This window comes from Lepidochelys kempii, chromosome 2 (genome assembly GCF_965140265.1).
Source record: "Lepidochelys kempii isolate rLepKem1 chromosome 2, rLepKem1.hap2, whole genome shotgun sequence".
Taxonomy (NCBI): Eukaryota; Metazoa; Chordata; order Testudines; family Cheloniidae; genus Lepidochelys; species Lepidochelys kempii.
Genome location: NC_133257.1, coordinates 116780611 through 116797479, shown reverse-complemented (window position 1 = coordinate 116797479; position 16869 = coordinate 116780611). Strand labels below are relative to the sequence as shown.

Genomic DNA, 16869 nt, shown 5'->3' with positions numbered 1-16869 from the left:
CATCTGCTGCAGTATTATGCTTGTTGTAGTTTGGCCCATTTTTAAATACTTGAACACAGTGCTTCATGTGGTGCTTTTCTTTCTTTTTTTTTTTTTTTTTGAGTGAGTGGGTGGTGCGTCTTTGCAGAGAAGACGCCACTCTTAAAATCGGCTTTTTGTGCTGCTGCTGCTGTCATATAATCTATCCTTTGATCCTGACCACTTATCCACATGGTGGCTGTAAAGATCTGGGAACAAATTTCCCTTTTCGTTCATTTCAGATCATGACTGATTTTCATTAAACCAGTTTAGAGCATCTCCATGAAGAAATATTGCGGTGATGTCTGAGCTAAATGTGAATATTTTTAAAAACCTTTCATAGAAATAAATTCATATGGCAACATCCTGTTATATCTTAAACCTGTTAGGGGAGAGCACCCGGTTATGGAGGAAGAATAGACTTATGGTTAGGGCACCGGTATGGGATTTGGAGAACCTGCGTTCAGTTCTTAACCCTGCCACAGACTTCCTGTGTGACCTTGGACAAGCTACTGTGGCAAATTGCCGGCACTACTATGATGGGTCTCACGCTTTTTCTTCTTGGGGAATTGTTTCTGACAACATCAGCACATTTCTGATAAACATGTAAACAACATTAAGTCACTTCTTTAAGTGCAGGTCTGCTCTGAAAAGTGACTTGTAAAAGTAAATCTGCTCCCTGTCCTTAGTCACATTTGTTCTGTGACAAATATTACTCTTGACTTCTGAGATCCCTGCAGAGTCAACACAGCTAAAAGAGAGTGAGCTGGATTTTTGTACTCCTTGTGCGTCTAGAGAACTGTTTACTAAATTATGGTCCAATCAGGACTTAAATTAGAGGCCCATCCAGTAACAACTGTGCAACCTCACGAAAGGCACCGGGTTTACACAGGTGCCACCGAGGGCATAATTTGGTCTATAAAAGCATATTTATTAGTGATGAAGCTAGAGTAGGAAAGAGGCTAGCTTGATTCTCAGAGACCAGGCAGTTTGCAGAGCTGACATATAGAGGAAAAAAAAAACAAAAAACCCTTTTTACTTGTAAAGTGAGCACATTTGATACAGAAATCGTCAAGGAAAAAACACGGAAGCCAGGAGTGCTGTTTTTAGAGTCACTTTTCAGGGTAGATCAAATTGCACTTACAGTTTTAGATAACTGTCTTTCAGTTGTGAAATTAAAAGGAAAATCCTGCAAACCTTTACTAATGAAATGGGTCTTTTGTGTTACATTAGTTACATTAATTAAACGGAAAGAAGCAGCCTAGAATACTCACTTGAGTAAAGTCATGCAGGATTAGGCCAAAAAATTGTTTTTAAAATATAAACATTTGGGTTTTCTTTTAATCCTGTGGTTTTTGTCTTCACAGGTGTTCCACTGATTGATGGTGGCACTGTACGGCTACCTCGACTGATTGGTCTCTCACGAGCCTTAGATCTCATTCTAACTGGTCGTCCTGTTGGTGCACAAGAAGCATATGAGTTTGGGCTAGCCAATCGAATAGTCCCCAATGGCCAAGGTTAGTGCTTAATGAACAATGTAGGAAATGGTTCTAAATGTGAATCTTTTGATAGTGTTATTATCTGTACGTTTGTCTTTGTGAAGACTAGTTAACACAAAAGTAATCATGATTTTTGTAATAAACAGAATTGGTTACAGGGGCGGGCACAAGAGTGGGCAAGCAGGGGCATGGCCCCCCACCCCAAATTCTCCATGTGTCCCTGCAGCCGGGGACGGAGGAAGCAGTGGGCAGCTGGCTGCCGGCTGAGCTCCTCCTCCCCTAACCCCTACAGCTGCTGCCGCCTCTTCCTTGCTGCTGGAGTCCCAGGTGTTGCCTCTGCCTCCATCCGCTGAACCACTTCACTAGGTGGTCTGCAAACCAGGCTGCAGTGCTGGGACTCCAGCAGCAGGGAAGGAGAAGCAGCAGCTGTAGGGGTGGGAGGAGGAGGAGGAGCTCAGCCAGCGGTCCTGCTGCTTCCTCCCTCCCAAGGCTGCAGGGACACAGAGAGTGCTGTTGCCTCTGCGCTACTGGGCGTCCCTGCCAGAGGCGTCCTGAGAAGTGTGTGTGTGTGTGAGAGACATGACCCTTTCACTTGTATGTGTTTAATGTACCCCTCCAAAAGCAGTCAAATTTAAAGTCCTGCACACGCCCCTGATTGGTTTTGATTAAAAGTAAAAGGTCCCTATGTCATGGACCATGTTTTAATATATATTTGCACAGTGCCTAGAACAATGGGGCCCTACTCTGCTTCCTAAACAGGGGTCTTGTGGTGCTATCGTGATACAATTAATAATCTAAAATATACATCTGGCACAGGATTGACACACTGCAGAGAGGACATCCAACATCTGTCACATTTGCTTTTACTGCTACACTGCTATTAAGTTATTATTCGTGTTTAAAGTAGATCTTAAAGCAGGCTGCTAACAATAATACATCATCCAATTATACATTCCCTTTATTGTAAATGTTTTGTAACATCACATAGCTGAAACTAGAATGTTAGCTGATGGGCTGCCATCATATTTTAGTAATTTATTTTGTTTTAAATGGAGGGAAACAAAACTTTCCAAATGTTGCTGTATGGTTTAAAAAAATGAAATGGGTTTCCTTATATTTTGGGCAAGGGAAATGAATAGAAGTTTTTCTAATGGAAGTCAGACGTAGCACTTGCTTTTACACTTAAAAAAAGCATATGTTCCAGTTTCTCTGCTTGTGAATCAGTCTTGTCCTGCCATTGTACAGTTCCTTGAAGATTTTTTTATTTCCTTTCTAGCTAATTAGGTGCCTACTCCATCTCTCCAAAGCCTAGAGACAAAGATATTGTGAAGAACTAAAATTACTTGAGGCAAGAATCTAGTTTAGAAAGAGATTTCCTTTACAAGTTAAATGTTATGTTTCCACTCAAAAGAAAGGTGCTGCTGTGCAGTCATAAAAAGCTGGCCAAAAACCCTGGGAACCTTTGCAGTCAACTGTGGTGTTTTTGATCCATGCCAACATGAATCACAGCTCTGGCCCAAGAGAAGCAATGCTTTCCGACTCCGTCAAGCTAGAATCTAAAGAACTCAAACAGCAGCTCACTCAGGGCCCAAATCTGCAAGCACTTATTCACATGAGTAGTCTTTCCTTGGGCAGCTGATCCCACTTATTTAAATAGGAGTAGCTGTGTGAGTGATCAAGGGTTTTCAGGATCTTGCCTTTATTCCCTCCACCCCTTTAATTCATTATCCTCAAATATTTCTCATATTGTAGTATCATTTTATACTTGTCTCGCCAGTAAAGATGAGCTTAGTTGCATTGAGTAAATATTATGTAATATTCAGATGTTTACTGTCTAAGGATTTGATCCTGCAAATGCTTACTACTAAGTATAATGCTTATGGAAATCAGCCAGGCCACTCATGGAAATAAGCACTATACCTAATAGTAAGTATATGCTGGATCAGGCTTTAAGGGCTCACCAGATTTTGAGTTCACTCAGCACCTTGCAGGTCTGAAATCTTAATAGACAAAATACATATATACAGAAAAGGGTGGTGGGAGGAGGCATGCAACCCAAGACTTCCTCTTCTAGTTCTAGCGTTCTCTTTTGTTAATCCTTGTAGGTTTTATTTTTTTAGTCTTTACTTATTTGCCTTTGTTTTTTAACTCATGCCAATTTGCATTTTTGTTTACTTGTTTCTAACAGTTTACTGGGTTTTTGTAGGTTTGTCTGACTTTTTGTTTTATATTATAACCCTTGGTTAGTTTCTTTGTTAGGGCCCGTACCCTGGTGTCTGGCCAAAGAACACTTAGTGCAGTTCAGGAAAGTGTGTGTGCAAGTGGCTTTAAGCAACCTTACAGTTGCTTGATCTTGGGGCAGCTTTTTGCCAGTGGGAGTGCCAGGCACAAGCTAGAGCAGCCCAAAGACCACTCTAATTTGTATCTTATGCTATTAGGCATTAGCCCAAAGGGGCCATTACATCAGCCAGGAATCGTTGGGATGCAAGGACACTCCAGCTACACCCACTTTCACCATACATCCACAAGGAGAGAGTGGCGTAGGTGCTACTATGGTAGTTCCCCAACCCTTAGGGATCCCTTGAGCTGGGAGTAGCCGCATGTGATCCAGTAAACTTGCTTTAAGGCAGTTTTGCACTGGGGGAGTTGAACTAAAGTATTCCTATACCCTGGAGGAACTGGGCCTCTGTTTTTAAACTAGTCCTATTTTCTGTTTGTTTGTTTGTTTTAAATGTATGTAACTCTTTCCTATTTTCATATTTAACACTTTCAGAATGCCTACCATTTCCAACCCTGGAAAGTGCTGTCCTCTCTCCTTTGATATTGAGAGCTAGTGAGATCATAGCCACTTAGCTGCCTGGCTCCACCCATACTGCTTACGTGGAAAGGTCTGTGGAGGCCAGGACCCTTTCAGAGTCACGTAGCAAGTTTGTGGACTTGTCTACGCTGCAGGCTTAGCTTGAGGTATCTACAGTGGAGTTAACACCTCTCGCGTCATGTTAGCCTAGTGGAGAAAGAGCATTCGCGCTGCAAAATGACTCTTGAGCTGGACAGTGCTTGTATCAGCAGCACAAATTGACTGCATACCCACTGTGCTACTGGCTCGAATGGCAGCAGAATCTGGGCTTCATCCCGCTGCATTGATGGGCCAGCTAGCTCATGTTTAAAGTACCATTTAACTTGAGCTAGAGACTTTTGGGGCTCAGTGGAGTCTGTTGGGTAACACTCAAGTTATAGCTCTAGCTAACAGTGCAGTGAAAACGAGCCCTGTGTTACAAGTGTGCCTTTTATTGTTCTAAAAACTTTAAGCTCTCCATAACTGACATCTGCTGCTATTTATCAATTTTGCTCAATTTAGTAAGTATAACCTGGTTTCTTTTGTTAATTTAAAGGGAGTTGAAAACATGGAAATAGATTTTAAGAGGTTTCCTTCCAATAACAGGGGTGTATCCTGTAATAAAAACAAAACGTTTCTACTGTTAACCTGTGTCCGTTATAGGGAACTACCTCCGTAAGGTAAATGTAGAAAACCTTTTCAAGCAGTCTCTAACATTTCCTGTAGAAGGAAAAAGGAAGACGCTCTACTGAGTTACCTCATTTTGAATTGGCCTGGAAATTGGTTTAATGCACAGTAGCAGCTGCTTTTCTTCAACTTAAACTGATATGACTGCTGCTTACCGTAGCCTGTTCTCTTGACTAGTTAGCAAAAAGATTACAACATGTACTTTTGAATCTAAATGGGCTTTGGAAATGGCTTTTTTTTTTTTTTTAGCTTGTGAGTCTGAGAGTGTTTAATTGACTCATGGCTAATTTCCTTTTAGCTAGGACAAAAAGGTACAAATGTTCAAGAGTGTGTGTGTGAGAAAGAGAGAGAAGTAGGTTATTTTGATCATGGAGTGTGAAAGGAGGGAGAGGAGATCAGTAATAACACAGGAGGTTATTCAAACCTCCCGAAGCGGCCGCTGTTTTTCAAGTCCAAAAAGTGACTAACGTCTCCATAGACTTGCTGTCGCACTGTGTGCGTTCTGATATCCTGATTCCTTTTTCAAACATGAGTGTTTTGGTTGGCGCTGGATGATGTAACTCAGAAGTGAATGCGAAAGAAACCAAGTTTTATTTATTGAATGTGTTGTTGTAAGCAAATGAGAATTCTATAAAGTGTGTTTTACCCTGGCAGTTAGCATTAACCTGTTGATTACAGAGCTAGATGTAAAGCAAAGAAAACCTGGTGGTAGGTCTTTCTAGTGTCGTGAAAGACGTTGGGCCTGATCCTCAGCTACAACTGAGATGTGCTTGGCTGAGCTGAAGAAGAGGTACACAAACTGTCTTTACACTCCCTCTATCTTAGAGCAATTCTTCCCTGATCTGCTTCCCTGCAACAGAATAAAGCAGCCTGCTCTAATGTCTGCCTGGGGCCCCAGAAGACTGATATGCTAGCGGAAGGTCACTGGGAAGTTGGCTATGCCCTTGGGCTAAAGGCAGAGAGGGAAAATGTAGGAACCAACCTGTATGGCTTAGTGCTGTTTCGGTCTATCACAATACTATGATAAAATGTCTTTGAATAGGTTTATGGTTTTGTTGCTCGCTGAAGGTGCATTGGCGTGATAGAAATACTCTGATATGCTCTAAGGCTACGTTTACACTGGAAACTTCAAAGCTCCTGCAGCAGCGCTTTGAAGTGTGAGTGTGGTCATGCATAAGCGCTGGGAGAGAGGTCTCCCAGCGCTCCTGGTAATCCACCTCCATGAGGAGAATAGCTCTGAACACTGGGAGCGTGGCTCCCAGCGCTCGGAGCCTGGCCACACTAGCGCTTTAAAGCGCACAAACTTGCTGTGCTCAGGGGGGTGATTTTTCACACCCCTGATCTAGAAAGTTAGAGTGCTATAAAATGTAAGTGTAGACAAGCCCTTAGTAACACTCTGGCACCCCTCTTGCCTCTTCTATATCAAAAAGATTTTCCAGTCTCATCTTGCAATATTTGTTAGCAATTCTAGCAGCCATTTTCGCACCTTAATTTTTTGCTTATTTATTCTTTTCAGCATTGAAAAAGGTTTCCATTTTATATTTCATGTGAATTTTCCTAGTAATACTTAGTCAGTATTTAAAATATACTGTGTTAAATTTCTTCACATACTTAGAAAGTTACTTTATTTCAGTAGCACAACCATTCATTACCCTAACATTGTTAGCTAGTTTTATGTGTGCCTACGACTTAACTTTTTTTGTTGTTTTTTGGAAAGTGGGGGGAGGCCATATTTCTATTGTATTGCAATCTAGTTTGTTAATGTTGGGTCTCACACCTTCATCCATTTAAAAGAAACAGCATTCAGAGACAATACGGGAGGTCAATTCAGAGTCCTACAAATCAGTGTGTGCTCAAAGTATGCTTGGGGCAATTCTGTACTACTGTAAATAGCCTAAAATGCCACATGTGTAGTGGTGATGTACATATGATTGATTGCAGAACCAATAATATTCATCACCTGGTTGTATACTTGATCATGCACTTTTGACCAGCTCATGCTCTCTGCCCTCTAGTCCATCTCATGTAGACACATCCGGACATTCCAGATCTCTGGCACCTGTGAAGTTGTTCAATTTAAAGAATAAATAAACCTGCCATAAACATATTTCCCCCTTTCTCCCAAATATGGAACTTCCCCTTTAAAAATTACCTGCTATTGATCCAAGACAGGCAGTACTCAATCTTGCTCCAGTGACAGGCTTAAGGTATCTTGATATCTTGAAGCCCTGCATAACTTTACGCCATTGGAAAGGGGAGAATCCAAGCTTCCAATGGGACCCAGCACTTGCTTGTAGGCTTGGGAGGTTGCAAGATATCAGACCTTAACCATATACCTAAAATGTTAACAGAAAAGCTATTTAGGTGCATTTTAGAGGTTTTTAGGGCCCTTCTGAGACTTGTGCCATCAGACTGGTAACTAAGGCATCTGGCTTCACAATAATGAAAGTAGTGGAGGGTCTGGGGTGTGGACAGTCAAGCCTAATGATTAGTCAGATGCCTGGAAATGGATCCAGGGTCAGAGCTGGGGTCAGAGTCAGGGTCCAAGCTGAGGGTCAGAGCCAAAGACAGAGTCAGGAGTCAAGCCAGGGGTTGAAGTCAGGGTCCGTGTCTGGGTGTATGTAGGAGTAGAGACCTGAAGCAAGGCAGGAAAACAGGAACTGGGAGCAGACAGGGGTCTAGGATGAGGAGATCAGGCACCAGAAACAGGCTGGGAGTCATGGCTCGGGAGTCAGACAACTAGGCAGGGTCTGTAGTAGCAGGCAGCCAGGGATTCACCTAGTTGCTCGCACAACTTCCCATGATTCTGTCTAGCTTAAGTAGTGCAACCCAGCCAATCGGTGGGGCTTGGTGTCTCGCCCAGTCAGGAGCTTTGTGAGCACAGCCCATTGTGAGCTAAAGTTCCAGAAACCCCTTCTTTAGGGGTTTGGGTGAGCTGCCAGGTAGCAACCATGGCCTGAGTTCTGTCTGGTGACCCACAGGCTCAGGTTCAAGGCCCACAATTCCTCACTAGTAGTTCCTGTAAAAATGTTTGTGTGTGTTGTGAACATAGGGGCGGAGAGCAAGGAGGTGTGGGTCTGTAAAAAGGGCAGTAAAGATAGTCTTGCATTCTCCCCAGCCCTGGTGTGCTGGATGTCTATCTCTACCAGTTGTCATAGAGGGATCAAATAAAGAGAGAGAACGCTAAAATATGTTATAGTTGATTTTCTGTAGTGTGTGTAGATGTAGGATAGAGATGTAGCTATGAGTAATTCATAAGAGAATGTTGATAAATCTCTTACTCATAATGGAATGGCAGAGAGGGGACTATGCTGTTTCTGGACTATGAATAAACTGTAAGAGATGTAGCTATTAGCAATCATTTGGAGTGACCTGGATAGCTCACAAGGTATTTGAGAAAACACTGTGATCCCAAACTCATGCTGATAAAACCTTTATGCTGCACCACACCATCATTTATCCTCTCTGCATTAAACACAAAACAAAAAAGACAACCCAATGCTGAGACTGCCGTTAGAATCATGGGGCACTCTGAAGCGCTCCTTACTCTCTCAAGTTACAGTAGGCCCCTGAGGATTCCGATCCCAAGTCTCTGAGTCCCAGACACGGAGCAGCTCCTATGACCGTCTCCGAGCAAAGGGTAAATGTGATCCTTGGAGCAGGACTCTACCCCCAACAAAACTTTCACCCTTCTTCCAGGTTTCAGAGTAACAGCTGTGTTAGTCTGTATTCGCAAAAAGAAAAGGAGTACTTGTGGCACCTTAGAGACTAACCAATTGATTAGAGCATAAGCTTTCGTGAGCTACAGCTCACGTATAGGTGAGCGTCCCTTTCCTATCCCTGTCATAGCCAAGGAGGCAAGCTTATGCCTCCTGGAGACACTGGAGGAGGGGAAAAATATTGGCTGTAGACTATCCTGACCGCTACTCACCTTCTTACCCAGCAGATATCAACATTTAAAGTGGGAGTTGGGATCTATTAAAAGGAGTGGTGATCTGGAGGGACTGTGCGCCATGAAACATTCCCCTAAACCTGCTGAAGTTACCTCTTGCTTGACAAACCCAGAATATGCTGCAGTTTGCCAACAATATTTAAAAGCATGCAAAGTCCTCTCCTCCCCCCATCTTTTGTGTTTCTTTACTAGTTTCAGATAGTTTTATAAGCTCCAAGAGTGCAATATCTGGCAGAAATGATAGCTGTTATGGATGGAACATTTGAAACAGAGCTTTTCAGTTACACTATCCATTGTTGCATTTGATGGGGTTTAAAGCTCTACTGACCTTACAGAAGAGCTTTCTGTTGCCTTCTGGCTTCTATTAAAAATGAAGTTAATTCACAAATAAAAACTTAAACTGGAGTTAAGGCTTTAAATAAGTGTTCATGAAATCAAATACTCAGAACACAAGTTATAGCAAACATTTTAAAGTGAGGAAAATTAGTAGTTTAAGCGTGTGCCCCATATCTCTTCCCAGGTTCAACCTATAGCCTGAAGGCCTTTTATATCATCTACCATATCTCCCTATATATGCTCAATAGGGGCTACAAACCACCAACTAAACAGGGCCCACAGGCAATCTTCTAGTTCACCCTCCTATTATGAGCTAAAACATGATAATTTATTTTCTTCTGTTCAGCAGGCCGGCTGTTGAGATTGGGTAAAAATTCATTGAAATTACACTCACTTAAGCAGCAGAGAGCTTGTGAGAAATTCAGCCCTCTCCCTCAGCATCTGACATCTTATTCATAGTCCAGAAATAGCATAGTCTCCTCTCTGCTAATCCATTATGAGTAGGAGACCTATCAACGTTCTCTAATTAAACTGGAAACCCTACTGTACCTTCCATATTCATGTAACCCATATACGTCACAGCCTCTACTAGACAGCTACAGACATGTTAAAAGGACACCATTGCCTTAAAAATGTCATGTTGTCTTAAATGTTTCATCCTTACAAGTAACACCTCTAGATTACTTTAACTGAGAGAGTCTAAGTCACTTTTCAAATTTGTTTACTAAGGACATTTCACAGCACTATGTAGTGAGTTTCAGGTGTTTTCCCATATATAGTCAGTTACTTAATTTCTCCTGTTACCTTGCATCTTGCATACACAAACAAGGGAGAGAAAAACATTTTTGAAATAAGAAAATGTTATTGTAAACCCACAAGTATTGGCTGAAGGGGTCGGGGCAAATGTAGTATCAAACTACTTTTAACTCTTTAAATTGACTAGATTCTAGGATAAAGCTGTGGCTTTAAAATATTTGAATTCCTGACTAATAAATTTAAACAGTAATCATTAGGATATAAGTATATTCCTGTTAGGTGAAGATGGTAAACATGAAGATTGGAACAGAGTTGTGATTGTTCGAGGAACCTTAACTATGAATTTCTTCACTTTCAGATGTTTGTTTTTATAAGGATAGTGGTGTAGTAATGTTGTTATTGAATTAGGTATTTATATACAACCATTTCTCTCACAAAGATTTGGATCTGATAAATTTGTATTACATATTTTTAGAAAATATTTCTAGGTAAAGAAAGTAGTGGGTCTGTGTCCCGGGGGTGTGTGTGTATGTGAATAATAAGATGTTACTATTTTTTAAATGTCTCTACTAGACTACTTGCACTAAAGAAACAGCATTCATCAAATGAGAGGAAAAAATTTGGGCATACATAGCAAATATTGGTTTTAGTCTGCTTCCATCTTTGAACTAAGTTTGCGCTAAACCACTCTTCCCCAGTTCATAAGTAGACCTTGCAAGCCAATATTAAATTTACTGCTCATATTTTGCCGTTTTAATATCCTGTTTTCAAATGCAGCATGTTATAAACAGCCCATATCACATACCTGTTATTTCTTATATCTGCAAGTTGTGTATGATTTTTTTTAAGTACTATTAAAATATTCTTTTATGTTTCTATTTGTAGCCCTTCAGAGTGCCGTTGAGCTTGCTAACCAAATCTCTGCCTTTCCTCAACAATGCATGCGAGGAGACCGAAGTTCTGCTTATTACAGCGTCTTTGATGCCACCTCATTCACAGAAGCCCTGCAGTTTGAGTTTGATGCCGGTGTGCAAGTGATTTCAAAAGAGTCTCTCCCTGGTGCTAAAAAGTTCAGCTTAGGGGTGGGACGTGGAGGAAAGTTTTAAAAGTCAAATATTTTCTGCCTGTAGAAAAGGTTTTCTAATAATTAAAATAGTAGAAGTCTACTAAATTTACAAAAATAATGGAATTCCTGAAAAAATTATTATATAAATTCAAAATTTATAATTTACTCTAGGGTACATAATCTTGATGTATGGGAAGTTGCATACATAATTGTGTTAGCAAGGGTTATGTACATAAATCCTTGTGAATGGAGATGAGAGGATACCCTGTGTTAATATATCTTATACCTAAAAATCATTGTCATGATGAAAAATTTCAATTTTTATTGTACCTTTGTTCTGAAATCCTGAAATAAAGCTAATTCTTTTACATTTTTTTATTTGAATATTTTAGCCATTAGTCTTTATTAAAAGAAAAAGGAATTGCTTCCCATAACCTGTGTATAAAACTACTAAAAATGCATGGCAGTAACATAATTTATATAAACAAAGCTGATTGATTTGCCAAATGAAGACAACCAAAAACCAGCTATTTATTTTTTAGGCTAGGACTAGGTAGCACAGCTTTATTTACTTACAACCTAAACACTACAGCTGCCAGAAGAAATTAACTACTGTAGTTAATTCTTATTTTCAAAACTCCATATCTTGAAACACAGTTCCTCTGGTAGCAGATCTGTTCATGGAACTATTTACAGTATATTAGTGACAAAGAGAACCTGCACCTGCTCAGTTCTCATACAGCCAGGATCTTGGCTTATGGGCAAGAATTTAAAAGAAGTTAAAAAAAATTAAACCATTTTATTGCTAACTTTCCAGTATGGATGTCTTTCAGAAACAGTTATGCATGAGCTTTTCATTTCACCACCAGATGTCCTCCAGGAGTAGGAAAATATGATGACCTGAAAGATACTCTGAAGCTTGAGTCTACAACATTTTTGAAGATATGACAGTGAAAGGAAAGTTTGAGTGAAAGCAAATGTTACCACAGAGTTTTGGATGGTGTGTGTGTTGTGGAGGCTTTCTGGCAGGTGAAAAATTATTTCAGTAGCACTAACGTATTTATTTAACTCTTAAAGTATTTGTCCTAGTCTGCAACAGATTACATACATGCCTTTCCTTTTGCCTTCACCCAGAGAATTAGGTCTTGTTCTCTGTTCTTTATCCTTTTTAGAAATGTGCAATTTCAAATGGTAACATGTTTTTGTTTGAAATTTGAATCTGTGGTATAATCTCTTCAAGAAGACATAAATCTTTCATTCCTTCCAATGAGTTACTGAGGAAGCAAAGCAACATAATGGCTTGTCTAGTGCTGACAACATGGCCAGAATCCAAAACAAGGCATTCTGATTCAGGTGGTCATGGCAGCTCTTTAGGAACCCTAGGGCAGTAGTCCACATCATTGGTAAGAACTACTAAAGGAAAGGCTAGAGATTGTGCTACAGCACGTTATTTGTTATGGAGAGGTTAAGTCGTCATGCTGGTTTGTATAGAAAGTCTACCTTAATAAGACTGAAGTAATTTAGCAGAGCGGTGCTGGAAAGTTCAGTGTATCCATATCCTGACACTGCCTTGGTCCTGGGGTGCCCAAACCCTGACACTTCTATAGCTATATTACAATAACACATTCAAAACTCAATATTTCAAATATTTTACTTTAAGAATAAAAAAGCGTAGATGATGTATGCTTGTTATGGATCATCAGAAAAGCAATGTTCACTACCATGACAACTGTCGTAGGGTTCAATCCTAAAAGGTGCTGAACGCTTTCAAATCAAGTTGATTTCAAGAAGAGATGAGGGCACTCTACATAGCTAACTCTGGAAAATATATATATTTAAAACGTGACACTTCCTTCTGTAGTATCCAAAATATGAAGCAGAATTTATAAGTCTCTTGTGGAGAAAGTGATGTAAACTGCCCTTAAACAGACATACAGTGGAAAGGTGGGTGAGGTAATATCTTTTATTGGACTAACTTCTGTTGGTGAGAGAGACACGTTTTCAGGCTTACACAGAGTGCTTCTTCAGTTCTGGTAAATGTACTCAGTGTCACAGCTAAATACAAGTAGAACACATTTCAAGGGACCATTCAACGTGAAGTGGCCCGTTAACACCTTCCAGTCATGGGGGGGGGAGGGATGGGAGGAGGAGGAGGAAAATAATCAAGTCCTTCCCTAAACAACTCTAAGAGAAACTCTACAACCTCATCCCCCACAAACCCATCCCAGGGATCTTCTACGTGCTTCCCAAAATACACAAACAAGGGAACTCAGGTAGACCCATCATATCTGACCACTGTATTGTCACCAAAGGAATATCGGCCCTCATAGAAATCATCCTCAAACTACTCACCACCTAAAGGACCAGCTTCCTCTAGGACACTGCCAACTTCCTCCAGAAACTCCACAACATTCACAATTTCCCTCAGAACACCATCCTTGCTATCGTGGATGTCACCTCCCTAAACACCAACATCTCTCACCACCAACAACATGATGATTGTGTTGTTGCCTGCCTCAAATATTTACAAGGTAACGGACAGCACTCCGATATCCACCCCAAACACATCACCAAGTTCGTTCATTTTATCTTTGCCCGAAATTATTTTTAATTCAACAACAAACACTTTGCCCATACCATGGGAACAGCCATAGGTGCTAGGATGGCTCCCCAGTACCAGACTACCTAAACTCCCTCAGATTTCCATCACAACTCAACCACTGCCACCCATCCATTAAACTCTCTAGAACAACTTTCAGGATGTCACGATCAGCTTCAGCAATGGAACCCTACAGACAACTATATACAAGAAGCCCACTTGCCACGCCTACCTTCACAGATCCAGTAACCACCCCAAACACACCAAGAAATCTGTTATCTACAGCCAGGCACTCAGATACCACAGAATATGCTCAGAGGAGAAAGTCCGGCACCTTAACACATATGTACATCTTAACACACTTAAAACTGCCTTCACCAACCAAGGACACTCTGCTAGCAAAGTAGATTGAAACAGGTCACCCAAATACCCTGAGAGAACCTGCTTCAATACAGAAATAAAACCCCCTCTGACCTCACACCCCTAGATATCACCTGCCACCCCAAACTGGAACCTATATGGGGTATCAAACAACTACAACCCTACTCAATGGGGACCCCATTCCTGAACCCCCTCTTCTGGGCTTCAAACAACCCCGCAGGCATTCTGAGATCATCAGAAGCAAGCTCCCTGTAGACCAGGACACACCAACTCAAAGCAGCACCAGATCCTGTCAGAACAATGGATGCAAAACCTGTAGACAGATCTGCATTGCTACAATGATCAACACGCCCCTACAACATACCTTTCAAGATCCCTGGGTCCTGCGCATGCCTATCAAAACATGTGGTGTACCTCATCCAGTGTACTAAATGCCCCAATAACAACTACATGGGTGAAATGAAACCAGACGATCACCTTGAACGAACTCGAACCAACTCACACTGGAAAATGATCAAAGACAAAAACACCACATCACCTGTTGCTGAACATTAATTTCACAAAATCTTCACTCCATATCTGACCTCTCAGTCCTCATCCTCAAAGAAAACCTGCACAACACCTTCAAAAGACGAGCCTGGGAGCTTAAATTCATAACTTTGCTAGACACTAAAAATCATGGACTGAACAGAGACAGTGGATTTATGGCTTATTAAAACTATCTATAGCCCACGAACCTGTTCCCTCCCTTCTCCCACCCTACCCCCCCAGTGACTGCAGAGGTGTAAACAGGATACTTCACCTTGAATGGTCCCTTGAAATATGTGTTATCTACTTACGCTAATCAATCTGTTCAATCTTGGATTTAGTTGTCATGCTCTGAATACATTTCCCAGGCCTGAAGAAGAGCTCTGTGAAAGCTCGAAAGCTTGTCTCTCTCACCAACAGAAGCTGGTCCAATAAAAGATATTGCGCACCCACCTTGTCTCTCTAATGTCCAACACGGCAAGAGCACTGCAAACATACAGTGGAAAGTCAGGTCCATTGTTATACCCTAAGAGTGAAAAATCAGGCCCAATAAATTAACATTGTGAAAGTAGCTGCTCCTTTCTGAGCCCACCTCCTCAATAATTACTTGCATGGGTGTTTGTAGGTACTGGTTTGGGTAACTACACATGCAAATCACAGTCCCTAACATCTACATCATCAGCTTTTGGAATGCCCTTCTGTAGTTTGTCATAAAAGGCATACAGAATAACCTCTCCATGGCTTTGGGAGGGAAGCCAGAATTAGAACAGACAACTTACATTCTATGCTTCTTCCCCTAGGGTGCAAGTTTTCTTGCACCTGCCCATACCAGAAATCTACCAGCACCTACCATACCTCAGAGCTGTTTGTTTGGGATTTTTAGCTGTGTAGTAAAAACCAGCATCATTGCTCTAAACTAAAATTACACAGACAAATTAGAAAGATTAGTGTAAACAAAGAAACAGTTTAAAAACAGATGCATAATGGAGTACAGTGGTGACAATATTACTGCAGCTTGCATGCCCTTTGAGGGCACCAGCTGCTTGTGCTAGCAATGCAAAAAAAGGAAATGTGCAAGATACTGGGGTTGGATCATCCCTACCCTCCTCCTCATCCCCACACACTAAAACACAGGGGAGGGGGCTAAAGAGGAAGATGTTTCTGAGGATCCCCTACCCAGCCTTCCTGTTTTTTCACTGGGGAGAGGAGGGAGTGTGGTTTGCATACCCATGGAACAAGCAACAGGGCCAAACCTGGATAATCACCAGAGATTTCTATGGATCCTAGGAGATATGCAAAAGGCCACTAGTTTTGGTCCCTAGCACCCCCCAGCTGCACTGGAACCATGTTATTAGAGACTCCTCTAGCCCAAATCTTCACACTATGTACGGGAGGCCACAGAACAGCTAACAATCTCCATGAAGGCAGAGGGAGGAGAAGATTCATTCTGGGCCATGCCTCAAGCTAGTACATGCCCACTCTCTCTCCAAAGGGATTCTGATGCTGTGAGGAGCCCACTGCAATAGGCGGCTGCAAAGGCAACTAAGATGAAATCTGTGCATGCACATCCTGAGAGGCACAGTCTTTCTTGGAGAACAGAACTAATGTTAATAAAGGATTCTCCTTCATTATCATAGATAAAATATGAGTGTTAAAGCTTGCTTTCCTCAGAATAAATTTTAATTGTCTTCTAAACTTCTGAAAATAAGTCTTCTGTCTTTAATAGTCCCAGCTAATGCTCTGGGAGACTGAATGTGAATATAGTGCCAAATTCTGATCCTCAAACAGTCAACAAATATTTCCAGTAACTTCAAATGGATCAGCATTTGACTCCTATGACCAAATTCTACTCAGTTACACCAGTGTAAATACAGAATAAATCCAGTGACGTCAGTGGAGGTAGCCTGGATGTACTAGTGTAATGAGCCTGAATTTTGTAACTGAGAGCATGCTATGACCCACAAGGATAGAGACCAGTATATAGAATGTCTACCACTGGTCTGTTTGACACGGATTATAAATTTTGTTTTCAATAATAAATAGGGGCTGGAGTTAGAATTGTTCTTCAGCCATTGCTCTAAGGTTTGAAATAGTTTTTTTATAAGCTCGTATAAGGTTTTCAAGCAGTTTGTGTACATATTACTACTTATTCATAGATTAAGGCCAGAAGAGACCATTATGGATGACTTGGTTTGACCACCACCTGAATGA

General features: G+C 41.2%; 1 protein-coding gene across 1 annotated transcript in view; it reads left to right on the top strand.

Annotated features, from left to right (window-relative positions):
* Positions 1-11518, top strand: part of LOC140907016 (enoyl-CoA hydratase EchA19-like) — a 32983-nt gene extending 21465 nt beyond the window's left edge. The window contains exons 6-7 of the mRNA XM_073332092.1: positions 1386-1535; positions 10970-11518. Of these exons, the coding sequence (XP_073188193.1) occupies positions 1386-1535; positions 10970-11190 (371 nt within the window). The 3' untranslated portion in view covers positions 11191-11518. The remainder of the gene's footprint in view (positions 1-1385; positions 1536-10969) is intronic.
* Positions 11519-16869: the final 5351 nt, after the last annotated feature.